This window comes from Amaranthus tricolor, chromosome 8 (genome assembly GCF_026212465.1).
Source record: "Amaranthus tricolor cultivar Red isolate AtriRed21 chromosome 8, ASM2621246v1, whole genome shotgun sequence".
Taxonomy (NCBI): Eukaryota; Viridiplantae; Streptophyta; class Magnoliopsida; order Caryophyllales; family Amaranthaceae; genus Amaranthus; species Amaranthus tricolor.
This window is the reverse complement of record NC_080054.1, coordinates 27626298-27653704: the sequence shown is the minus strand read 5'-3', so window position 1 is coordinate 27653704 and position 27407 is coordinate 27626298. Positions and strand designations below refer to the sequence as shown.

Sequence of the window (27407 nt, the reverse complement as noted above, 5' to 3'; positions counted from 1 at the left end):
CAGAAACACAAAATCTGATTTTGCGACAACTAGGATATGAACCTGATTATCTGGATCAACGCTCAGTATTATTGCAATATGTGAGAAGATTGCCTTCAAAACAAACACTTAAACACCTTCATCTGTTTTAAATCCCAGATCGGCTTCTTGATGGAGCATGCAATGATTGTTCAATGATACGTTCACAAATAATTTGAAGCTGTTTCATTTTCTCTTTAAAGTTTGAAGGTTCAGCAAGCTGAAAATTCCAGTCCAGCCATTGAAATGGCATCCTCCATCCTCATCTTATCATTGACTCTAATCTTGCCAGCATCATTTCTTAAGAACTCCAACATTTTGGTGGCATTTTCTCCAAATCATTCTTAGCTTTCACCTTGTTCAAGTATTTCTGATCCTCGGCTCTGTAGTTTTCAGCCTCTCTTAGCAATCGATCAACTTCTTGTTTTGATAACCTACTCTGATTTGTAATAGTGATTTGGTTTTTGCTACCCGTTTTTGTTTCCTCGGCTGATACTGTAAGTATCCCGTCAGCATCAATCTCAAAGCAGACATCAAACACTGGTACTCTAGCAGGTGCTGGAGGAATATCCGAGAGATTAAACCTGCCCAATAAATTGTTTTCTTGTGCTATTAGTCTCTCACCTTCATAAACTTCGAACTCCACAGTGTTTTGGTTGTCAGATACGGTAGTAAAATTATGATTCTTTTTCGTTAGGATGGAAATATTACAAGGAACAACGAATGTCATCTCACTATCCCAAGTTTTAATTCCTAGAGATAAAGAAGTAACATAATGAGTGTCATTTTCATATTATTGCATGCACCACTCAGCCGAGCAGCAAGCACAGCAGCCCCATAGGCAACTGCTCCATCAGGGTTAATGTTTCTACAAAGCTCCCTACCATTGAAATAATCCTGCAACATCTGTTGAATGTAAGGAATCCTTGTTGAACCACCAACAAGGACAATGTCATGAATATCATCCTTTTCCATCTTTGTGTCTTTCAGACATTGATCAACTGGATCAATACACTTCCTAAATAAATCCATATTCAACCTCTCGAATCGAGCACGAGTAATAGTTGATGTGAAATCCATACCCTCACAAAGGATTCTTTTGGCTCTCTCAGCAGCTGATCTCAACCTTCCAAATGCTCTTGGGTTATCATTAATGTCTACATTATTAGTCCTTTTAAACTCCTCCACAAAATAACTCACCAAATTCATGTCTAAATCTCCACCACCTAGATGGGTATCCACTTATGCGTTTACTTCAAAAACACCAGGTTTTACACATACTAAAGAAACATCAAGTGTGCCACCACCAAGATCAAAAACTAATATATGTTTTTTGCTATTATTATCACTTGATGCAAGCTTCTTGTCGAGACCATATTTGATAGCTGCAGCAGTTGGCTCATTGATAATGCGCATAACATTAAGTCCAGCAATGACACCAGCATCTTTTGTAGCCTGACGTTGAGAATTCTTTGAAGTATGCAGGAACAGTTATCACTGCATTCTTCACGGTTGAGCCAATATACCCCTCAGCTACTTCCTTCATCTTCACGAGAACCATTGACGATATCTCCTCCGGAGTAAATTGCTTCTCCTCACCCTTGTAGGTAACCACTATCATTGGCTCCTGATCTTTTTCAGAATCAGAAGGGGCAATCACCTTAAATGGCCAAAACTTAATATCATTTTGCACCCTTTCATCACTGAATCTTCTGCCAATAAGCCTTTTAGAATCTGTTCATTGTATATAAACAATTCAATCAGTTTTCACCATTTTTTTCTTCCCAGATACAAAAAACATCTCCAACCTAGGATATTATCAATATCCACTTTTTGTTTTTTTTGTTGTAAATTACCATAATACAGTATTGCTTGACATTGGTTACTATAGAAGCTAGCAGTATTTATAGAGATGAGTAAAACAATGTTACAGTGAGTGAAATGTGGTAGCAGAAAGTAAAAATGAGGAATGGAGAAACTTACCAAAAATAGTATTGGTAGGGTTAGCTAAATTAGCAACAACCTGATTTTTGGCAGCTTCACCAATAAGACGTTGAGTTTCAGTTTTTTTCTACTGGGACTAGGACTAGGACTCCAAAAGACTCCTTGGTTATGGATTTATTGGGACTTTGAAAATATTTTTGGGAATTACAAATTCTTTCTTAATTCATTTGGGGCTAACACACTAGTTATGAACACTTAACAGTTTAGGTTGCAACTTGCAAGGGTTTCCCCCAAAAAATCATATTGTTATAGAAATAAATTAGATATAATACTTGTGTGACTTGGTTTATTTTTTCTAATATACTTGTACTTATATAAAGTAAGAAAAACAATTTTTAAAATAAATTGTACGTTGTAGTTATCTTGTGCTTTTAATCTCTTACCCATCATACACTTCGACCCCAACATAGCTTTGATTGTCATTCACGATGGTAAAATACTTGTTTAACTATCAAACTTAATTATTTTCTTTTCACTCAAAATACACGATCATTAACTTTGAGTAAATTATATTCATCTTTAACAATAATGATAAGGGTGCATTTTGAGCTGATGATAAACAATTGGGTGTATCTTGAGTCAACAATAGTAATAGCTTAATGTATTTCAAGTTAATTAATAGTTAAGTGTATTTCGAGTAGATGAATAATAGTTGATTATATTAATATTTCAATTTCCTTTTATTTATCACATTATTATTAGCAAGGTTAACCCATGCATGAGCAAGTTATTCCCATATCACCATTCTCTGACCATTCATCTTCATTTTCCATTAATTCCAAATCTTCAACTACTGCAGATCTACCTAGCTTTATAGATATAAAATACTATTTGTGGGAACCGAAGAGTCTATACTTATTAAAGTGTCAATTATTATTCACGTGTCTCTTTATAAACTTAAGGAGTAACTTCTACCAATTAGTTATGGTAATTTTAGACTTGTAAGTAGATTATCTCTTCTCCTACCTGTTTGAGTTGCCTGGTCTAATTTCCTAACTTCTATCAAAACTCTATACTATAGAAAGGGCAAAACTTTGTTCATCCACTTCAAATAATGTTTAGTATATAAAAATTGCATGTATTTATGCTATATCAAGGGTTCTTTTATGCTATATATATAATATTATAAAGTATAAAGTGGTATCCAACAAATTTTTTATTTAGCTCATCATTTATCTCTTATTGCCTTTACGTGGTTTAAGCAAAGTCTTTTGTATAACACTTTTCAAGTGGTGTTTAGTTTTAGTGTTGGATTTATCTTTCATTAAATTGGAAGTTTTAGATTGTTTTTTTAGGGGAAGGACGGGTGAATAAAAGATAGTGAAATCTTCTAATGCTTGTCTAAGATTGCAAAAGTTAATGAAAGAGGGTTGAGGGAACTCTAGGCAATGATCAAACTATTTCTAGCTGAACCGTGAGCAATTTCGTGTGTTTTGTCCAATTTATTTTTGCATACCGATGATAATCTGTCGCCGACAAAATTCCACCAAACAGGATTCAAACCTTTGGAATGATTTTCATTAGAAAAATAAAAAACAGACACTCTCTATTCCCCTTTTCTAGAGATTTTTCGACCTCCTATTAAACTTTCACATTAGAATTAGAATTGAGAAAAACAGAATATTAAGGTGAGTCAGATCAACTCTGCTCAATGAGGTAAACCTCTTGAAAACTGATCAGAAGCTATCATATCAGTTCCTGATCTTAATCTGTTTCCTAGCATTATTCAGGTTGTTACTAGGGAGTTATAACTTAATATATCCACAACTACGTTGCAGATCTTCCAGCTTTTTTTCGAACTCAAAAGCATCACCGACATCATCCGAACATTCTTCTAGCCATTCAAGTGTCAGATCAACCGCATTCTCCATCTTCCTGAAATTTCCAATATTAGTCACCTTTCCTCTATCCATTGCATGCTTTAGTCGGTTAGCATAGATCTCAAGTGCATTCTTAGCGTTCACCACCTTTCGACGCTTCTTATCTTCAGCTTTGAAAAATTCAGCCTCTAGTAGCATCCTGTCCATGTCAGCCTTGGAAAGCCCCCCTTTATGATTTTTAATTGTTATTTGGTTGCTGTTTCCTGTGCTTTTTTCTGTAGCCGACACTGTTAAAATACCATCAACATCGATTTCAAAAGACACCTTTAGTTCTGGGATACCATGTGGTACAGGAGGAATACCCAAAAGTGTAAACTTGCCCAAGAAATTGTTATCCACAGCAATGGGTCTCTCGCCCGCATAAACACAAAACGCTACAGAAGTCTGATTGTCATATACAGTTGTATAATTATCGAACATCTTTGCTGGTATGGGTGTATTCCTGGGAATAACAACAGACATGTCACCAGAAACCACACTAGTACCAAGCGAAAAAGGTGTGACATCGACTAGAACAATGTCCTTAATACTTTTACCAACACCACTTATATTAGCAGCATGTATAGCAGCACCAAAGGCAACAGCTTCATCAGGGTTGATACTTGTACAAAGGTCCTTACCATCAAAGAATTCTGTCAATAACTTCTGAATCATTGGAATACGCGTTGATCCACCTACAAGAACAACATCATCAACTTCCCACTTCTCCATATTGGCATCCCTCAGACAATTTTTCACAATGTCCAAACTTTTCAAGAACAATTCCATATTAAGCTTCTCAAAACGTGCACGAGTTATAGTTGATCTGAAATCAGTTCCTTCGAAAAGACAATCAACCTCAATATCAGTTTGAGCAGCTGATGATAATACCCTTTTGGCTCTTTCTGAAGCAGTCCTCAATCTTGCAATAGCCCTGGGATTCTTACTGATATCAAACCCGTTCTTCCTTTTGAACTCTTTCGCAAAATAACTCAACATTCTGTTGTTAAAGTCTCCTCCACCAAGATGAGCGTCACCAGTTATAGCTTTAACTATGAATTCACCCTTTTCAATAGCTACCAAAGAAACATCAAACGTCCCTCCACCAAAGTCAAATATCAAAACAGTTTTTGCTCGAGCACTGCCACTAGTAATTAGCTTAGTGTCAAGACCGTAAGCCATGGCAGCAGCAGTCGGCTCATTGATGATACGAACAACATTAAGACCAGCTATGGTTCCCGCATCCTTAGTGGCTTGTCGCTGTGAATCAGAGAAGTATGCTGGCACAGTTACAACAGCGTTTTTGATCTTGCTACCATAAAAAGCCTCGGCAATATCTTTCATCTTCATCAGGACCATTGATGATATCTCTTCTGGTGTGAATGTGTAATGTTCACCTTTATAAAGTACTGAAACCATGGGCTTGTGTTTTGTTCCTGGTTTAGTTCCAGAAACTACTTTGAAAGGCCATGATTTCATGTCTTCCTGAACACTTTCATCATTGAATCTTCTGCCTATTAGTCTCTTTGCATCTGCATACCAGAAATCAAGATGCAAAAATAAAAGCATGTGTTTAAATTGTTAGAGTATATAACATACCCTAAGACCTCAACCATAAGTTTAAGCTTCTGGTTGAGTTAGTTCCTTGACATGGTGCCAGAAATCAGCGTGACCAGAGGTCACATGTTCACATCTCAACCACCCCTCATTTAAGGTGAAATATTTAGTGCCATGTATGAGGAATACCTGCGTTGCGCCCTAAGGGCTTTTGTGTGAAGGGCCATGTTAGAGTATATAATATATTTTGAGGCCTCATCTATCAGCTTAAACTTTTGGTTGAGTTGGTTTCTTGATAGAAACTAAGGCAACAATGAAGTAGCTAGAGACTATGAACATAATAAAAGAGAATAAGGAGTATACCAAAAATAGTGTTGCATGGGTTAGAACCAGCTTGATTAAGGGCAGCTTCACCGATAAGCCTTTCTTTGTCATTGAAAGCCACCCAAGAAGGTGTGGTTCGGTTTCCCTGATCGTTTGTAATGATTTCAACACGATTGTCTCGCCAAACCGCGACACAAGAGTAGCAGGTGCCTAGGTCTATTCCAATCACTGGCCATTCACAGTCACTCATACTTTCTCCCATTTGTATATATAATTTGGTCTTTAACCAGGAAGCCAGAAAGAAAATATTTGGGTTTTATAGATGGGACTTGAGAGTGTTTTATTGTATTCATCTGTTCATATTCTTACTGTTTTTAGGAATATTGGAAATTAAATAGGGAAAGTGGAAAGTCTCTTTCCTAGGTAACAAATAACAATCTTAACCGAAACACTTCAAAAGTAATTTTATTGTACAAGTACACAATTTTGAAAATCTACCCAATGGAGTACATTCAATTTCTATTCATGTATTTAGTTTTCTTTCTAAATCCACATACTGAGTAAACAACACATTACTAGGAATCCAATCCAATTGAAAATACTCCATACATTTTATTAAAGTAAATTATATTTTATTTTATTTGTATATTGGTAGTATGTAGTTTACCCACCAAATCAATTAATGTTTTTCCCTTCTAAATCAACTTAAAGTAACTAAATTAAATGAATTTGATATTTTGATTGGTACTATTCACCTGGAAGTAAAAAAGACAATAAAACCTCTCAAGCTTGAGGCTTTCATTTCTGTCTTTTTGTTTCTTCTTTGACTTAATTTTGTTTATCCTATTTACATTTCCCAAAAGAGATGGAAAATGGTAACGGTAAAGCAGGAGAGTGGCCAGTGATATGAATCAATCTTGGGACTACCAACATTTGTGTAACAATCTAGAGGCATAACCGTGTGGAGGTTATCACAAACAAACATGGAGGTCGAAACTCAAACGACGCCGTCTTGTGTTGCCTTTGACGACTATGAGACCTTTATTGATGAAGCTGCTATGAACTAAGCCACTTACAACACCTCCAACACTGTCTTTGGTGTGTTTTCATTTCTGACTGTTTACTGTTTTCTTTTCCTTTCTGAACCCCGCTTAGGTGGGAGCTACTAGCCCGCTACAGCATAGGGTAATGGATAGCATATTTTATTCTATCTATTTTGGTAAAAAGAATAGATAGCATTGAGCTATGCTCATTGTATGGACTCGTCTCATAATGATCCTTGTTGGAGGATCCAGCTGAATTCCAAAGGTTCAGCAGCTGTTACAGGATGTTTTTGACTGGGAGGAGCTCTGCAACAGCATTTCCAAATGAGGCTGTTGCATATGGTGCTGCTATCCATGCCGCTATCTTAAGCAGTGTGTATGATAACACTAAATTAAAAGATAATGTGCTTGTAGATATCACTCCTTTATCACTTGGTATAGAGGTAGAAAATGGTGAAATGTCTGTCATTATTCCAAGGAATACTAGCAATCCATTGATTCATAGGAGTAGAAACAAATACTCCATCTCTTATAAAATTGTCACATTTTTCATTTTAATGTGTTCCTTTTAACTTTTCATTTTGGGCAATATCTTTACCACTTTTTTAAATTCTTATTCAGACCTTTTCATAATTTTTCTCACTATCTTTCTCACACAATTAAGTACTCTCTACTATTTTCTTAATAATTATGCTAATGGTGATTGTTGCAATTTCTTAGAAAAGATGGAAGTAAAGACAAACCTCTGCTTATTATGTAGTAATTAAACAAAAGATAAGAGTAATGAAAATGATAATATTTGCACATAATATTACTACTTGTCAGTACAATGATAATATTGCCACAAACGGAAAGTACATTATAGTGGAACAAACACGTTCCCAGAGCACACTACAGAACATAAAAATTAACAATGCAATACTATAACATGATATAAAATATATTTTGTTTGATGTTAAACAATCTTCAAAAACTCTTCTTTCAATTGGTATTATGTAGTAAATTTAAAGGAACATAAGAGTAATGAAAATAAATCATAAGGTTTACATTAATTTTTAATTGATACAATTTGGAATTACAAAATATAAAACTCAAAACACTTATGATATACATATATAATTACTATTCTGTCTCATATAATTTGAAGCAAAGAGAAAGTTATTGTTTTTTAAGAAAAAAATAGATAATGATAATAAATGAAGAGAGAGAATGAATTGCGTGGTTGAAATTAAAAGATAGTTAAAATGTATGGATGAGATTAAAAGGAAGTGGTGGGCCATAATCCGAAAATAAAAATGATACAAATTAAGTAAGACGAACTAAAATGAAAAGTGCTGCAAATTAAATGAGACGAAAGGAGTATAAACTAACCTATTGAATAGTAACTAAAATGTTATAAGTGGTGATAGTAGCATAAGAATTCCTAAAATAAGGGTCTAAAATTTTGAAAAAATTGTAAAACAAACAACATTTTAAAAATAATCGTATTTTTTTTATCTCACCTTTGAATAATAATTAGTTCAAAAATTCAATAATAACAATATTAGTATTAGTATTTTTGACTAAATGGTAAACCAAGGAGACTAATTAGGTGGATAGCACAAAATAGGCAGTTCCCAGTACTTCCCACCTTATCAAGTACTTGGTGTACGTACGTGTGATATGACAAAGACTTTGGATAGTCCCAAACGGAGTGGTTGGGCACCTCCTCTTCCCCCCACGCTATGTAAGTACTAGAATAGATGTAAGAATCTTCAAGCATGTCCGTCATACTAGCCCACATTTTTGGTGACTCCAAGGGAGCCTCATTAAAAGCTTGGATCTCCCATGGCGACAATCCAATCCTTGTAGGAGACGAGTAGAAAGTGTACGTGGGTAGGGTTGTCACGTTTGGAGTTCCTTGCATGCTATTACGAGTCATTCTTGACTGCAGGGTGGTTACAACTTCTTGAGCCACCCTACAGATATCCTCACCTTTGGTGCTAGCAGGACAAGGTAGCTCATTTGCCAGCTCTGGGAAATTGAGATGGGCTCCACACCCTCTAAGATGATATGCAGCAACATCATAAGCAATGGCTGCCATCTCTTGGGTGTCGAAGCTTCCAACCCATATTCGAGTCTTCTTCCCTGGCTCGCGTATTTCTGACACCCATTTCCCCAATTTTCTTTTTCTTACTCCCCGGTAAATGGAAGCAATGCCAACCCTCGAACAAGCATACGAGTTGATCATGTTTTCTTCCATGGATGTTCAAGGGATTGATAGTAATACTTTTTTTCAAGTTTTTTGGTTGGGATATATTGAACAATAAATTTGGGAATTTGTACATATATAGAGAGAATTAAGCACTTCATATGATCATCTTAAGGAGCGGGAAGTTCTATATGGGGCACTAAATGATGATGTACTCTTTGCTCTTAAAGAGTGAGTTTCCTAGTAGTTACAAACTTAAGTATGTGGGTTATAGTAATTTATATTTTCAACTTTGGAACATAAATTTATGGCATTCATCGGGCAACCAATTAAACAACCCCACTACTAAGCAATCTTTGATTTTTTTATGTTTTGTCTTAAGGTTTGTATTGGTTCATGAATCATAAAAGGGATTAAGATTTTATTGCTTGGTCTTAGTAGCAACTATTGCAATAAGCTTAGCTATCCTATTGAAGACGCGTTTGGATTTTGAAGCTTTGACCTACTATTATTTTCCATTCCACCAACGTCAATACCAAAAAAAAGTGATAATCCCTTCGATTTTTAATATTGTACTTGACTGGATTACAATCCATGATCATAATGGATTAATGGTTATATAAAAAGTGCTAACTTACTTAGAAACTAGTAATAATAATCCAAATAAACGTATATATCAATAAATTAGATCTTTGTTAAGAAAGCAAATAAAGAACAATACTGAGTTACAAAGGGGGGAAACCAAACCTGACCAATTCAGGATGTGTTTATTCTTTAAACAAAGATTCCATTTTTAATGATCAAGATTCACACCCTTACAGGATTGTTTGTTTATATGAGACTGATCACCCTTTGCTGATGAACCTTGCGACTCGATGAGTGTTGAAAGTCCGTACTGTGTAGTGAGTTGTACCGGAAGGAAGCAACTCGGTTACAACCACAATGTAGTAACTTTAGAACATTTCCTGAAGTAGAGCTAGATATAATTATTCATCCCTAATACCCGACAGCTAACTTCATAAATTTTCAGACCTGTATAATAAGAGTCTGGTCATGATCATGCTCATGCCGTAGCAGGTAACAAGCCATTGTGACGGAGAAGTGGCTCTGGAGATGGCTCACGTCCACGGAATTCCACAAATACCTGGTATAAAGAAAAACACAGGAAGTGCAGGAACAATTTTACAGGAGGGAAATTAAAATAAACGAGATCTAGCCAATAACTGCAGCTTACCTCCAATGGTGCTTTTCCCCCTCCAAGAGCAAGAACTGTCTCTCGGAATTTGCGTCCTATTTCGATGACAGCCTAACAAATCAAAAGTTTATATGAAAAATTTACTAAATCATCTCAGGTTCCCATCTTTATGCACCCAAGTTTACTGTCGGCGTATGAGGACAGCAATTAACAAAAAATATTTAGGAAAAGGCTTTCCAATGTGTCGATAGTGCTCCGAGAAAATGAAACACCAAATTTCACGGAAGACGAAATAGACATCCAACCTATAATTACTGCACTCGAACACAAGAAAGGACATCATTGCGCCTCGATTTCGTGAATGATACCAACTATTGTTGTCTTCGTCGGTATAGAAGCTAAGTGAGTCGCTAATAACTTGAAAGGCGATGAGGCTACCACTATATATACTAGAATGGAGGCTGAAATGAACACAAATTCACAAATCATACCTTATCATTATCCAATCCAGCATCCTCAAAGGCTGAAAACGCATCTGCAGATAGTACTTCTGCCCACTGCAATACGTAGTTTATGCAATGTTAGCTAAAATAAAAGAACAGTAGCAAAATTAAACCAGAAAGACTGATCAGTGCACACCGAGGAGGCAAAAGTTCTGACACGAAGAAAGAGAAAAAAACAGAAAGATAGCAAAGAAACAAAGCAAATGAACAAAACCATAATGTTAGACCTAGAAATTTTTTGACTGCACAACCATGCTAAGAAAAGGAGCTTGCAGGTCCATAAATCATTTCCTTTAAGTAGAGATTCTTCATCAAATATACTATGATCTCTTGGACGAGCACAAGCAACGTGGATTGTCATTCCGCATGTAGTGTCTTCAATTTTTACGGATTTTATACTTTAGCCTGTGGGTCCTTGATTATGACAACTAATGGAACTATTTTTAAAATTGTTATTTATAAAAGATTTACATGATGCATGACTCATGATGACAGATTTATGAATACTTTTTCACAAGTAGAATGTTGCCAACAAATAGAATGGTAATCATTTCAGTAGGAATCAGGCATCTGCATCAATGTCATAACTCCATTTTACCATTCCTAATTATTTTCAAAATTGAACATTTTCAAACCAAATAAGCCTTACAAGTTCAAATCTTGTTGATTAACTTCAATATTAGACTTTTGAGAGGTAGGAGAAGAAACTAGAATTACAAAAACAAAAAGATAAAAAAAAAATTTAGAAACTATGAATACCTTGTAGCTGTAGTATCCAGCTGCATACCCACCTTATCAATTAAAACGTAAAAATGAGTTAAAAACCGTGATTTATAATCCAACAGACTATAGGAGACATTAGTTGGTTAGGGCAACAGAAAAATACCTGCAAATATATGGCTGAAACTGCAAAGGAAGCGATCTTCAGGCAATGGTGGAAGAACTTGTGTCCTCTTACTGATTCTTTGATCAACATCATAAATCGACTCTGAACCACCGGGAATATACCGAGTATGCAACTCCAAATCCAAAGAAGCAAACTTTAACTGAACATGAAATAACAGTATTTTTAGCATATAATCTTCTATTTCATATACTAAAACAAAAGCAAATTATACAGCAATTTTCCTCCTGAAATTCCCTAATTTATGATTAATAGAGATGTAAAAGCCACTCTTATAGTTTATAACTAATAATGTTAGCACTGAGAATTTACATGATAATTTCTTTTCGTTCGCTCAAAATAATGATAGCGTCTGAAGACTAGCTCTCACATTAGGAAAAACCACGGATGGTTCAGGTATAATTTGAGACGAGAAAAATTAAACACATTCTCCGAGATCATGAGATGTACCATCAATTCCACACAATGATACTTCTGTAAAGCACAAAGACTAGCTCTCACAGCGATAAAGCAAAATGGACAAAATATACAATGATGGCAAAGCCTCAATCCCATAAAATAGGATGGGTTACGTAAATCACTCATCTAGTCCTAGTGCTTATCCATACAAACTACCTTGCTTCAGTTGTTCCTATCCTTGTCATTTTAACATCTAGACCTATTTTCACATATCATTCCTCACTCCTGCTATCGGGCTCCCCTGTCATCTTTAGATATCTACAGGATCCAATCTTCCATTTCCTCCTTTTGCACTGGGGTTACTTATGAGTTCTGACCTTCAGCAGATATGTCCAAACAGAAATCTGTCAAGATTCAGCACAGCTTCAATCTTGATTGCACCTTGCTCAATCAAAGCACAAAATGAAAACAGAAATCTGTTCCGAAGCAGGGAAGATTGTACATCAAGGCCGCTATAAGGAATCCAATTACTGAAATAGAGAAGCATTGCCAGATTGCAGACATTTACTAAAATTCCTGAAAGGAAACCTTTCTTTAGGTGTACATCCAAACCCTTGAAGACTTTCCTATGCTCACATCTAAATCACTAATTTCAGTCGCTTCTAACACGTAGTGGGAAATTTTCGTGATAATATCTTCTACTTTGATCACATTAAGTGACTTAAGATTCAAGCATAGTGCATATACTACATACAAAAGTACCAATGATAGAGCACAACTGATAAGCGGAAGGATACAAGAAATCAAGAATGGAACAAAGCAAGAACAATCCTTTTTTACTCCGAGTATTAGTAGCAAAAGTTACTAAAGCAAACAAATCTGTCTTTCTTAATTTGCACCACTTTATATTTTAGTCCGTCCTACTGATTTTGCACCCTTTTTGGCTAATCTCATTCAAATAATTATTTTCTCTCTCCATCTTAACCAATCATTTCTATCATCCACTTGTTTTCTTGTCTTATTCTCAAAGTCAATTCCCCTTTCCACTAATTTTCACCCAAAAAATAGTAGAATGAGGACAGGAGAGTATTCCTGAACCATGCTGCCTATTGAGAAAAAAGTTATTAATTAAAAAATAGCAGACCTGACGAAGGCTCAAAGAACCAGCACGGAAGGTCCTAGCAGCTAAAAGTTTCTTATAAACATCTTCAGGAAGAGTCTCCCCAGTTTCATAGTGTTTTGCAATGCCCATCAAGGTCTCTCTGCATCAGCACACAAGAGACTTTGTCAATTACAGATCATGGTTTTGGAATACCAATGCATTCCATCCACTATTTTTACCTATGGTAACACCAATTCTCCATGAATTGAGAAGGAAGCTCAACTGCATCCCACTCAATACCTCGAATACCAGCCACAAGACCCTCATCCTGCCTGTACAAGATTTTGCGCGTAGTAAATTAGTGTTAGTTAATGGAATAAACGTACAAGTATGTCCTATATCCTAGCCCAAACATGAACATGTGACACAGCTAATAAAGAACAGTATCAGGAACATGCCTTGTAAGCATATGCTGAAGAGCATGACCAAACTCGTGGAAAACAGTTTCAACCTGCAACATGAAATTTCAGAACATCAAAGCAAGTTAGCAGAACTTTTGTGAATAACTCTATAGTCTATAGCACTGAGCCACTATCCATTATGTTGATACTACATAGAAAGTCAAGTTATTACTATTTCCATTACCGAATTAAAGCTTTTACGCTAAGCTTCAAGAATCAAGGTAACATATCTTTTTCAGATAAATCACTAAGGAAACTATGATCAACCGTTAGATAACCCACAAAGGAGACTAGATGCAGTCATGAATCATCAAAATAATTTCAAATATGTCAATGCATTAGCACAGGCATGGATGATAATTAGTTCAGCCTGATAATCTGATGTAATGTTAGAACAAAGGAAGAGGAAGGAAAGAAGGAAAGGAGAGAGAAGTGGGTCGGGAGTTTCCCTCCAAATCTTTTAAACTTTGGTAGGATTCGTTTATTAGCAGGGGAGGGGGAATCCTTCCAATTTCTTTGTCTTCAATTAAGCTAAGGTACAAATAAAGGTGATGCATGCACCACCTCTCTCCCTATCAATCCTCTTCAATTCCTCCCATCCAGCACATTGCGAGCAAGTTTCCAGCTCTTTTCGTAAAACTACAATTCAGTAACAATTTAATTTCACTAATTGAAATGCTCAAAAAATTAAATAACTTCCTTCTTTGGATAGGATAATATGTCTTTATAGTTTATAACCAATGATTCCAAATAGAATAAATTGATCCACAAACTTGAATTAAGATAATAGCTTACTTCACGGAATGTCATGAGGCTTGGCTTGTCACCAACTGGAGGAGTTTGATTACAAACCATATGTGCAACAGGTAGCCTGACAGATGAACCATCCCGGGACAATACACGGCTTCGAGATACAACCTCATCCATCCATGCACCACCACGCTTCTCAGATGGACGAGAGTATGGATCAAAATAGAAGTATGATATAGGAGAACCAGAGGAGTCCTTGACACAATAGAAGCGAACATCTTTGTTCCACACCTATAATCCACATATAGTTAAGATCATCGCCAGAGAACATTTTGAAGGCCCAACAACATATAGTAAAATTTCAGACTTACAGGAGCTAGACCATCAGCAGGCTCAATATCGATACCAAATAACTTCTTTGCTAGGGAAAACAAGCCATCCATCACCTTTGGAAGTGAAAAGTAGGGTCGTAATTCCTCCTACAAGAACAGAGTTGGAGTTCATAAACTTATTTGAACCCCTTTAGATAAAATTAAGTGCAAGCTATGTTATGTTACCCAAAAATACAGTACCCAGTTGTACTTTGAACAAAATGGTGTCAAGTAACTAGACCACCAAATACTAACTTTAAAAAAGGGTGACCCAATATCGCTCCAAGAATAATTACACTGATACATTTTTGAAACCGCAATAGAATTAGTGCAACAGTAGCTCAAAAGCACCCTTGATCACCAGAATCCAGATCCACTAATAAAGGCCCAAACACCACAAGACAATGGGTGATCCACAGATCAAAATGCTAATACTTCACAAGTCCAAATCCCAGTTGAGCCTCATCATGTTGAACCAAAAAAGATCCCTTGACACACATAAAGAACACATGCCAACCCAAATAAATCCACACTTTAACGGCACTAAAATCAGAAAGTGAACATAGATAGAGATTCAGAGGAAGCCTTCCAACCTCATTGATGTCATACTTGGACTCCCGAAGCCTTTCACTCCAAAAGCTGATATCCCAGTGGGTCAAGTTGTCAGCCTCAACAGCACCTTGTTGCTTGGCAAAACATCTAATGTCTTCAAGATCTGTAAAACCAATAAATACATTTAATATTAGTCAGTATACCTCTTAAATCACTCAAAATAACAAATGTTATTCTCATTCATCCCACAATTCACTCAAGAAGGATTAATTATAAAGATATGTACTGTTACACACATAGAGTACTGCAATCAGTAATGAAATGATTCCTCAAAGATGACCACCAACAAGCCATGAAAAAGAATGCTATAAATCCACCAGAATAAAAAATTATATAAAATCAACAATATAAATCCACCAGAAATATAATAATCAATTGCTCGCAAATCTATTCCACAGGAAACAAAGCGGTACTTCACAGCCAACAGTGGTCAGGAAAGGTCAGCAAATCTGTGATAAGCTGAACGAAATAGAATATCCAGTGAACATCGTGGCACGTAACAACAGCTGCGAAGTCGAGATAAGGGTGTGTGTATATCTTAGTTTTGAAAAGCGTTCCTCGCTTTGCACCTTGTGCGCCTCGAGCTCAAGCTTGGCTGAAAACGCCTTGGCTAGGTGAGGTAAAGCCCACTACAAAAGGCATGCGCTTAGGCGCCTCGATTGCACTTCAAGCCTTGCGCACTTGGTGCGCCTCCTTGTTGGGTTGGTTAATTAACTTATGCTTGTTTATTTGAAAAATGAAGTAGAACTCAAAACTCAAAACTCAAAACTCAAATTTACTTGAATACGAATTTCGAAAAACCGTTCCTTCTTTAAGAAAAACAAAAAGCATGTGAAGAAGAAAATAACTATAATAGTTTTGTGCTAAAGTGTTTACCTAAGAATAATAAATGTTTTCAAGCTTGTTAATACTAAAATATGAATATCATATTGCTTGAAGTATTATATATATTTTAAATTGATTTTTAAGCTTTAGCGAAAAAGTGTGCCTCACATACAAAAAGCTCGCGCCTTCGCCTACGCTTTGCACTTCAGTGCGTCTCGCGCTTTTTGAAACTAAGGTGAATATCTCTAGATTCAAACCCCAATCTTCAAACTCCGTCACATCATATTTCTACTAACTTTTATCTACTTTTTTAATATTCAGACTCATACAAGACTCTCACTATAAAATACTACCTCCATTTCTTTTTAAATGTCCTGTTTGCTTTTTGAGTACTATTCATCAGTCACTCTTAATTTGTAATTTATTCTTAATCAATGAATTAAAACAATAGTCAAATCAAATCTTGTTTGATTCATCTCAACATAAGGTATTTTAATCTCTATTTTTATAATTTTTAATTATGCACATTTAATTAAAATATAGTCAAATGCAAAAAACAAATGGGACGTTTGAAAAGAAAACGAAGGGAGTATAACATAAGGTACTACATGTTTGTTGTGAAGGAATCTTGGGTCCACAAGAGTCTTAACTCAAGTCTTGAAAATCAAAGACTCACTATAAAACTTTGCCTAAGACTTTATTTATCCGAAAGTCTTGTCCTAAAACTCAAGTTAAGACTCTATTTTAAGACTAGGAATCAACAAACCCTATGCATTGGCAATTTCTGAACAATACAAGATCAAATAACTACCCTTTTTTAGAACTATACTTTAACACCCTCTAACTAGTTCTAAAGACAATCGAAATATTCAATAAACCAAAATTTAACTTCAACCTTCAAGCATCCAATTATAATTTTTTAAGGACAAGCATCAAATTATAGTTTAATCTTCGTAATATTCTCTTAAATCTACTATGATATCAATGCCAATCCTTAATGAGTTTTTTGTATTCACAAAAACAAATGAAGTAGTTTTTAATTGTGTATACATTTGGGTAATGAGATGTATGAAATGGAATAACTTGTTACTAAAATAACCTTGATGTGATGGTAAGCTATATTGCATGATGAAGCCAATGCTTCGTACTGAACTACTTGCATTCCATGGTGTTTTACTGTTTTCTACAATTTCAATTAAGTGCATTCCATATGTTACAGAGTAAAGTTGAAATTTGGGAATCTTGGAAGAAAATTTAGTAGGCCATAGATGACTTGGATAACAAAAGATGAACGGAATGAGGAATTGGGATATACAAGTGCATATGAGAGCAAAAAGGAATGGATGAAGAAAGTGAGTATACATGAAAGAGCATTAAAATTGTAGTTTGCGCAGATATAGTACTACTTTAAATTCTATTCAACAACAAAACAAGTGGCACGTGAGGGAATGTTCAAAGTGTACGAAGAGTGAATAACAAGTTGGACTTGGGAAAGGGGAGAAAGATCTCTATATAATGAGCAAAAGGAGACAAGCAGTTCCACAAAATCTAAGTAGGATAAAGTGTGTCAACTGTCAACAATAAACAACTTGACATTTTTGTCCAAAATGAAGAGCTGCACGATAGACAGAAGTACTACTTGATGAGCTGTTTAATGGAAGTCAAGAAGGGGCCTGACGAGACAGGAGTATCTGTTATTGTGGAATATAAATATTCTCACATTATCCATATATAACAGTCAGAAAAGAAAAATGACCAGAAAAAATATCATGATGTTTCGTCATTTGAATAAAAAATGGTTAACAGTAAAGCACTAGTGTGAGAGATCTGATAATAGAAGTGCCAGAATGAACTTAAATTTATTAATTACAGTGTAAAAGTCCTTATGTTTATGGGATAACAATAACAGGAATCAAATTTAACAAAGCCACTCTCAAAAATGATTTTCATATGTACCTTGAACAGCAGGATTCCAGGAAGCAGCACGAAGTTTTTCAAGAAGTTCTTCTGCTTTATCTACTGTGGCCATTTTCATTGCCATGCTCACCTAGATGAAAGGGGGGCTCAATAAGATTAAATGACATCGGGTGTTATGCGCTTTTCCTGAACCAAATATTTACCTCCGCATAGTTGTTGTAGCCAAGAAGCTTTGCCTTTTCCAGACGAAGCTTCAACATCTGGTTGATAATTTCAGTGTTATCAAGGTCACCACTTGAAGCACGAGTAATATAGGCCCTGTATACTTCCTCACGTAAAGACCTATTTTGAGCATGTTGCATTACAGATATAAAACTTGGAGCGTCTAATGTTATAATCCATGGCCCATTTTCTGCATTAGCATTTTCATGTCCCTAAGATACATAAATAATGAAAATATATATAAGGCACCAAAAGCATTCATTACAGAACAGTAAAGCCTCTATGGGAACAAAACATAAACCATGTAGAAAATCAAAAACACCTAATTTTTTTAGCATTAGGCTTGAGTGAAATACCTTGGACACAGCTATTTGAGCAGCCAAGCCCAAAGCAGTGGCAGGCAATCCTTCAATTTCTTTCTTGTCAGTAATTAACTTCTCGAATTTCTTGGTTGCATCCAAAACATTCTCATCAAACTTTTGAGAGAGTCTTTGCAATTCCTGTAACAAATGCAATGGACACAAAATCAATACAATACCATGACGAACAAAGACAAAAAAGTGGTGCATTCCATTAAATATAAAAAATGAGATGCATTCTAAAACATTGAATGAGAATAACATTACATATGGTCAAGCAACAAAGAAAACGAGATGCAACAAACAAGTGAAGCGTGCTTAAACGAATCGAAAGATGTTTACTGAAGTACGGACCACCTACTTTGACAAAACCAGAATGCATTAGATTTTCTGAATCTGGATGCAGATCCAAATTCCTTGAATGTCCTTCATGTTTTGTTATTACTCTTAAAGGGGAATTTATAAGTGTGCTTTTCTATATGTTTTACTATTGGAAATGTTTTAGGTGAATTGGGCCTATACTTAGGTTCCAAGGTGTAAGAGATACTTTATGTTCCAAGGTGTAAGAGATACTTTATCAAGCTTATGTTTGCTAGATTGTTTTCATATTGGAACTGTTTCAGGTGAATCGGGCCCATAGTTATCAGAAACCGGAAACTTCTCAGCAAATCCCATATTTGAACCCTTGTTTCCGAAACTCTAGGTTAGAGTTTCCAAAACTACTTAACCCAAATGCTTTTTTCAAGCCCAAAACCATATATTTTACCATAAACCCCTATTTTCTTTTCCTTTCCTTTCCTTATCTTTTCTTTTTAGTTATTCTTTTCTATTCTTTTTTTTTAGTCATTTCTTGTTGTAAAATAAAAGTGTACCTATGTTCCCCACGTTTCCGAAACTCTAAAATTAATGTTTCTTGCTTCTGTTTCCGATTTTCATATCGGATCAAATTTCGTTTCAGGTAACATTGCTTGGGCCTCTAAGTAGGAACTTTACAAGTGTGCTTTTCTATATGTTTTACTATTGGAATTGTTTTAGGAAAATTCGGCCTCTAATTGGGTTCCAAGGTGTAAGAGATACTTTATCAGGCCTTTGCTAGATTCCCAAGTTTTCTAGACGCAATCAGGGTAGAAAGCAAGGAATTTCAATACCTATAACAGTAGACACCACATATTAGGTGCAGGTGACAACAAATTTCCATGGGTACAGCCAGTTTACTTTGTTTAATCTTCAAAGCAGTACTTAGGCACTGTAGCCAAGGTGCAGCTGCCACATTGCTTTCAATGACCTGGGTTAGGAGTTTACTGCTTGGCACACTCAAGGGCGAACAAGTTCATACTTCTATAAGGGCTTATAAGAGTCAATAAATTCAACAAAGAGCTAATTTGGTCCAATAAGTTATAAAAACTAATCAGTGAAGATAAGTTGAGAACGGCATCTCCTTCATAAAGCACCATCAAAAATGAATTTGTGCTTCAAGGATAAGTAGGAAACAAAAAACTCTTATTTCAAGCAATGGTGAAAACCATGTGGATATAGACCATGTTTCAGAATAATTAAGAAAATTTAGGACTGTAAGCCAAAGGGTTTGATAGTTTTGCAGAGGCCAGAAAGTATAGAAAATAGTAATAATGGCAACGTAATGAGAGAGTGAATGCAGAAAAATACATCAACCTAGGGAAAAAAAGCACACACAAGATTAGTCAATAAACATATACATACACAACACATAGCCTCAAACTTATCTAACATTAATATTAAATAGTCCAAACTCCAATAACTTCACCCTCTATCCCCTGCCCCAACCAGTGCCTTCAGAAAAGTTTCAAGTCACCTAAAAAATAGAGCACGACAAATTTTAAAAATTTCAAAAATACAGGACACCTGCTGAATCTTGTTGAACTGGTCTTTCTTTTCACCTTCTAGTGCAACACCACTGAGAACAGCATCCTTTAATTGGTCTGGAAATCAGGAAGTTAAAATTAGGTGTAAACTATTGTAACATACCAGACATGTTCAACCTGAAATACAAGCCCCATCCACTCAGATGATTCATACTACCTTCAAAGGTTAAGATTCATGTTAAATAAATCATACACTTATCTAATTTTACTGTAGAAGTAACTAGTGGTGACGCCCAATTATCATAAGAATCAAAATAATCAATGAGTAACGGGAATCAACCATTAGTTTTTAGATTCTAATTATCAATGAGAATCTACAAGCCATTCCACAAAGATATTTTTACAAATTCATAAGTCAACAACAACGAGTTTTTAAATGTTTTTTAAAGGCTCTAAATGATGTAAACAATTACTTTAGGGTTTTATAATTTACTTAAAAGATCTATATAACTTAAATTTGTTTACTTTATGATCAATTTGATTGGACTATGGAAAATTCAGTTTACATTGGGTGTGTACCCTTTGTCATAAATGGTGCAACGAAAAGTGGCTTTGCCACGTCTAATGGGCTTCTGCGTGTGCCTCCAGTCCTGTGCAACTCAGAGAATCATCTCGCTTGGGCTCTGACGAAAAGACCTCCCGCAACTCAAGCCTAGGCATGCCTCACTAAGCTAGTATCATGCTAAAAACAATTTGGTTTCACATTTGGTTATATTCACCATCTAACAAAATTATTCTCCATTCAACATGTTGCTAAAGGATGATTTCGATGTTATTAAGAGAGCATAGAAAATAGTAAATTATTGATAAGTATTGGTGAACAGACTATAAATTGCACAAATTAGTACTCCAATCGTTATCTTTTCTCCCTTTTCATTTTTCCTCTTTACTATGGGAAGAAAACAAGGAGTGTGAGGGAGAAAGGGGTACCAAGTCATGTAAGGTCAGGTGAGAAGAGATAAAGTACTATCCAAAACAGGAAAAAGAGATATTTAATACACTGATTTTTATCATGGAAAAACATATTAACCTTAGAGTGATATTTAAACACTGATTTTTTTACAAGTTAGAAATTGCCACAAGGCTGCTTCATAAAATACTAAATACTCCCCCATTTATAATAATGTTTGCAATTACAGGACAAGGGGAGACTGGAAAGTGGAATGGACATTCAAAAGGTAGAGCTACATGGTGAGAAATACCAAAGAGAAATAAAGTGAAAAGTATAAACATTTTAGAACAAACAGAAACAGTGATGGAATGAAAGGAGTATTAAATTAAGAGGTTTTTCAATGTCAATACATTTGATGCAACAAAATCGCAAAACTAAGAAACTCACTTTCAACAATCCTTTTATGAGATTCACTCAGCTTCAACCAGTCAGTGGACTCTTGGATAGTTTTGAATGCATTGTAGATCGGCTTACTTTGCCCAAGCCTAAGCCCGAATTTCACCTTCTCTGGCTGCCCATATGGAGACAATAGAAAGAGTTAGCAAACAAAATAAAAATAAAAATAAAAATAATAATAACAATAACAATAACAATAACAATAACAATAACAATAACAATAACAATAACAATAACAATAACAATAACAATAACAATAATAATAATAATAATAATAGTAATAATAACAACACCAATAACAACACAATAATAATAAAAGCTTAAACATCAATACTTCGTTCCACAAACGTTTCTTCACCAAAGCACATCATACACTCCAAAAAATGATGTTTCAAACCCACACCTTCAAATTTTTAATTTTTTTTATCAATGATCTATCCATTTCTAGTTCTAATGGTCATTATACATGTCGAATTGTCAACTGCATTGACTAGTTATTCTGTTTTATCTCACTGTCATTAATCGATGTGACCAATAACCAGATTAATGAAGAAACATGAAAAACCAGTAATCTGGAGTGTTTCATTTATCGGTAAATTTTTATTGTATCCGATTTATGACAGTGCGATAAAAGAAGCCAACTCTATGAGCACCATTAAGATTATTGAAAAGTCAAACAATTGAACAGAAAAAAAAAAAAAAAAGATAAACCCTTATCATCAATGTATAAGGCACATTAAGGCTATTGGGTCCTAGATCCCAATAGTGGTACAAACCAATAGTAGTTTACACTGTCCAAATTACTCCAGAGAACATCAGAACACCTGAACACTAGGATCTTGTGCATATAAATACATTCACATTAATACAACTGAATCAAGGAATGATTGGAACAAATAAAAAATACGTCAATCACACACAGATGCCTAGAGATGGGTAAGAAATTAAAGTGATGTTTATCTGTATCTGAGAGTGGAACATAACCTCATAATGTTCATTATGAACAGTAAATCCAAAGAAGAAAGCAGAGACATATTACCCTCCATATCAGGCTTACAACTATTAGGTAAGAAAGATATACACCACAAATTTTATGTTAGAATTTATATTTAAAAAATAATGCCCAAAAAAACATGTAAACCCACGAAATAAACTATAAGAATACCATAAACCACATACCTTATTTATAATCCATAATGGCTATGTTTAATGTTGTAAAACCTATTGATCGGAACCGTAAGTTACGCTTCCAAATGCAATGTCTTGATTTTGTGTGATTCCCCCTTTAGTCTCCAATAGTGAGAAATGGAGACAAAAGTTTTATCTTTCAAATGAAAATGATATGACAACTTTTTCATACTCTCATTCTCCCTTATGTCGATACATACTTATATGAAAACCAAGAGACATGTCTTTTCACTTAATGGGAATCATCAACAAACACATGAATTGGAGGCCATAACCTTTAACTAATCAACTTTAATGTAACATATCTAATTTGCTCGTCACCAAAAGTAGATTATACAACGATATCGCACTTTATAATACTCATGAGTCATGACATTATTGCCATTAAGCCTAATGCTTCTTTAATAAACCACTTTGGTATTGACTATACAAATAATGATTAACACATTTTTCTTTATAGCAAATGAGACCCAAATAAAATATTCCAACACTTTATACTAGTCAACCTCATTAGAAAATTTTTAATAAAAAGCATCTACATAGATCCCATTTTCTTCAACAATAAAAAATAATATTCAGTAAAAATCAATTGTAAACAATAGTCATTGTTTGTAAGGAATCAATTCTACTTATAACAATCCTAGCTAACTGGAGCTCATTGTAACATAATTCTCTAGAAGATTTCCTTGACTTTGCGATTCACTCAATATAGCCCAAATCGACCATAATTCACTTTTTCGATTTGCGATTCACAAGAAGATTAGCGAATATGTGACATTGCTTGTGCACTTATGCCCGGGAAAGTAATTGTTGTCATAACTCAAAACCTTGTTTTTGGCAATTTGCACGCTTATGACTTTGGGGAGTAAGAGTTTTGATGCTTTGACTCCTTGGCCTATAAAGATGGCTTCCAAGTTTGCAATTGTTGAATTCACATTTAGAAATATTTTTTTTGTTTGTAGGGGAGGGTTCTTAAGGTACCATTAAAATCTTGGCTTCTTGCTTTGTTCTTACCTAGTTTGTGCGTTGTTGTTTGGAGGAAAATTTGATACTAATAATCCAACCTTTTACCCATCCACTCTGAATTATCCCACCTTTGGATTATTTTTTTAATAATCCAACATTCGCCCTTAGTTTGCTATCAACACTCCCTTTTATTTTATAATAATTCAACCTTTGCCTTTAGTTTGCTAAGGGCATACCCTATTAGTATGCTGACAACAAACTAAAAGCAAAGGTTGAATTATTAAAAAATAATCCAACATTCACAGCGGATGGTGAAAGATTGGATTATTAATTTCAATTTTTCCTTTTTTGAATCTGTGTTTCTCTTATTTTCTTCATCTTTTCACAGCACTTTACACCGATATTGTTCCTTCAATATCAGGTGAGCAGAAGAGGCCTTAACTAGTTTCATTTCAAATAATGAAAATAATAATTCAAGATTCATTCTGATCCCACACTTTTCTCTTCTGTCTTTATGCAACTTCAACAAACCACAAGTAGATGAATGTAATGTATAGATAAAACGAATAAAGAAATAGACTTTGTGATGAGACCAAGAGAGATTATGTGGTCCAATCGTTATAAATGGAACCGTAGCAAATTCATTAGCATTGATATTTATGGCAAATGAAGCAAAACCCATAGGCAGACTCTGGCAGAGGGAGGAATTCTTAGTCTTCAAGACAAATAGTTTGAAATTAATTGCACCAGTAACATATTGAGCATCATCCAACAAGAAACGAAAATCATTGCTACCATTAAACTGTAGAGATGAACAATAATCAAACCTGAACTTCCTCAATCGCAGAGCGTAGTTCGGGGCAGTCTTTAACAGCCTTAAGATGATTCACCATTCCCCAAACTACAGCTAATCTATCAACAATCTTCTCCAAAGGTTCAACCAATTTCTCCCATTTTGGTTCAACATTCTTCTCCAATACATCTAACTCAATCTCCTACAATTATCATCCAAATACAAAACAAAAAAAATCAATCAATCAATCGAATACCAAAACCTCAACAAAAACAAAAACAAAATCAACTTACCAATTGTTTCAATAATTCACGAATTCCGGGCCGAACATGCTCCGGCTTAACGGAATCAAAAGGCGGAAATTCAAAGTCAATCAAAAGAGGATTAGAATCATCACCAGCAGAAATCGACGAAGATAAGGCCGCCATAGGATAACTTCGAGATGATGACGAAAGAGAAAGAGAGGTGCTGTGATGGCGAAAATGGTCAATACAGAAGGAGAAAGAAGAAGACCAAAGAGGACAAGGATAGGATTTACGGAAATTACGGAGAGAGGTTCGAGAAGAAGAAGAAAATGGGGAGAAGTGAGAGAAGGAAGAAGAAGGAGGACGAGGACGGAGGAGAGACAGTGAACGAGATAAAGAAATGGAGGACGCCATTAAAAGCTGGAGTATAAGTAGCAATGGTGCTACTGGAACGTTTGGTTTGGACTTGGATACGCTTCGAATCATCACCTTGTTTGTTGTTTAATAAGTAAGTCGTGTTTTGTCTGCTTTTAAGTCTTTTGGGCTTATCAGAGTGTTGGCAATATTTTTTTCACATATTCTTAATGAAAATTTGAAAAAGATAAGATTTTTTTAATAATTTTAATCAAAAAATAAGTTTTGGTTAAATTTTATTTCCAAAATAAGCGCTTTTGGCCTAAAGCTAGGCTTGGTATGTAATCTTTGTTACTAACAGCGAGTATAAAGAAATGATCAAAATTTTAGTCAAGCTATATGTCGCTGTTAGTTATAAGGCATTGACTGGTCAATGGTCAACTCGCTGTTAATAACAGCGACTTTAGGTGGTAGTGGTCAATTGCCTTTCTTGTTCCTTTTTCTTATTTCCTTGACCTTTTTATTCCATGGTCTTTCCATGGATGATGTATCTATGCATCCATATCCAAAATACTTGTATTTAAATATTAGAGGGCAGATCTTTAGCTTCAGTTTTCACCAACTCATTATCCCTCTCTTTTTGCATTTATATGCTCTTCATTTCTAAAAATGAGTAAGCTTAAGAGTTAAATTTTCTTTTTGAATAAGCTTGAGAGTTAAATTTTCTTTTTGAGTAAGCTTGAGAGTTAAATTTTCTTTTTTCCGAAAGTGATTTTCACTGCCATTCAATTCACAGAATAAAAAGGTCAAGGAAACAAGAAAGGCAATTGAATTCTCATGTATTCTTTCTATGGGGAAAGACCGTCAATTTTCTTTGAAGTGTTTTTGGACCGGTACTACCTATAGTCATTGTTATTAACAGCGACTTAACCATTGACCGGTCAAAGCCTTATTTCACTGTTAGTAACAGCGACATATAGCTTGACTAAAATTTTGACCATTTCTTTATACTCGCTGTTAGTAACAGCGATTACATACCAAGCCTAGCTTTAGGGCCAAAGACGCTTATTTTGGGAATAAAGTTTGGGCAAAGCTTATTTTTTGATTAAAGTTATTTAAAAAATTTTTTTTTTTCAAATTTTCCTTATATGGTACGGTTTCAGCTTGAGATTGTGATATGTTTCATACTTGGATTAATATCCTATAATAAAAGCTTTTAGCATATTATCTTCTTGTTTTAAAGTTGTTTCGCCATAAAATGACCTCATACCAGACGGATTATTTATTTTTATTTGGATTGGATGATAATTATAGTTGGAGATTGAGCTAAACAAATACTTTGAATTTAGGACGTACTTCTAATATTTAAATTTTGTCTCAAGAAGAAATAGAGGTGAAATTTTTATTTGTTAATTTTTATGTTAGTCTCAAATTCTGAGATATAATCACTTACATAATTTCTTTAAAATTTTAACATATTTTATATAGAGGGCACCACATTATAATATTATCTTCAAATTTCTCTTCTAAAAAATTTTTTGATACCGATAGTGTTGTCTCTAACTCTATGTTAATTTCAAAATAAAAATTTAAGTATTTATAAAATTTCATCTATAATTTTTTTTTTTTAAAAAAAGCTAGATATATTATTTTAAATTAATGAGATAGTATTCAAATTTGTTTCAAAATCATCTCATATGACCATTTTAAAGTGCTCATATATCATGTAATAATCAATTCATCCCAATTATAAGTTAATGTGATTTTGATTTGACACTATTCATGTCATAACCTTACTAGTATATATTTTCCTGTTATTTTAAAATAAGTTTTTGTATATTATATGTTCTTCCAATATGCTTAGCTTATATATCTAATATAAGAAAATTGTTTAGTTAAATACTGGTCGATAGCCATTAAAATCTTAACCCACGTATTTTCCATAGCTTAAAGATAAAATAATAAATATATTGACCCAATTGATAGAAGTTTTAGA

The 27407-nt window shown here is 34.7% G+C and overlaps 3 protein-coding genes and 1 pseudogene across 4 annotated transcripts; all 4 read right to left on the bottom strand.

The window, feature by feature from the left end:
• Positions 1-59: 59 nt before the first annotated feature.
• LOC130821749 (heat shock cognate 70 kDa protein-like) lies at positions 60-3745 on the bottom strand (annotated as a pseudogene).
• LOC130820665 (heat shock cognate 70 kDa protein-like) lies at positions 3721-6077 on the bottom strand. The gene is made up of 2 exons (XM_057686120.1): positions 5802-6077; positions 3721-5413 (listed from the first exon to the last, which is right to left on the bottom strand). Exons 1-2 carry the CDS (start codon positions 6022-6024, stop codon positions 3768-3770), a joined length of 1869 nt encoding a protein of 622 aa, XP_057542103.1. The 5' UTR covers positions 6025-6077; the 3' UTR covers positions 3721-3767.
• A 1987-nt stretch (positions 6078-8064) lies between these two features.
• Positions 8065-9508, bottom strand: LOC130820664 (ethylene-responsive transcription factor ERF021-like). The gene has a single exon (XM_057686119.1). It carries the CDS (start codon positions 9045-9047, stop codon positions 8355-8357), a length of 693 nt encoding a protein of 230 aa, XP_057542102.1. The 5' UTR covers positions 9048-9508; the 3' UTR covers positions 8065-8354.
• Positions 9509-9650: 142 nt separating this feature from the next.
• Positions 9651-25567, bottom strand: LOC130820663 (probable cytosolic oligopeptidase A). 2 transcript variants are annotated; one of them, XM_057686118.1, is made up of 19 exons: positions 25106-25567; positions 24847-25014; positions 21857-21980; positions 20498-20574; positions 18614-18757; positions 18239-18469; positions 18075-18165; positions 15275-15396; positions 14682-14789; positions 14356-14601; positions 13554-13610; positions 13339-13427; positions 13142-13259; positions 11581-11740; positions 11454-11485; positions 10683-10748; positions 10231-10302; positions 10029-10140; positions 9651-9961 (listed from the first exon to the last, which is right to left on the bottom strand). In XM_057686118.1, the coding sequence occupies exons 1-18, from the start codon at positions 25541-25543 to the stop codon at positions 10060-10062; spliced, it is 2424 nt and encodes an 807-aa protein (XP_057542101.1). In that variant the 5' UTR covers positions 25544-25567; the 3' UTR covers positions 9651-9961; positions 10029-10059. The 2 variants fall into 2 exon arrangements, with proteins under 2 accessions (XP_057542101.1, XP_057542100.1); XM_057686117.1 differs by having other exon boundaries at positions 9651-10140.
• Positions 25568-27407: the final 1840 nt, after the last annotated feature.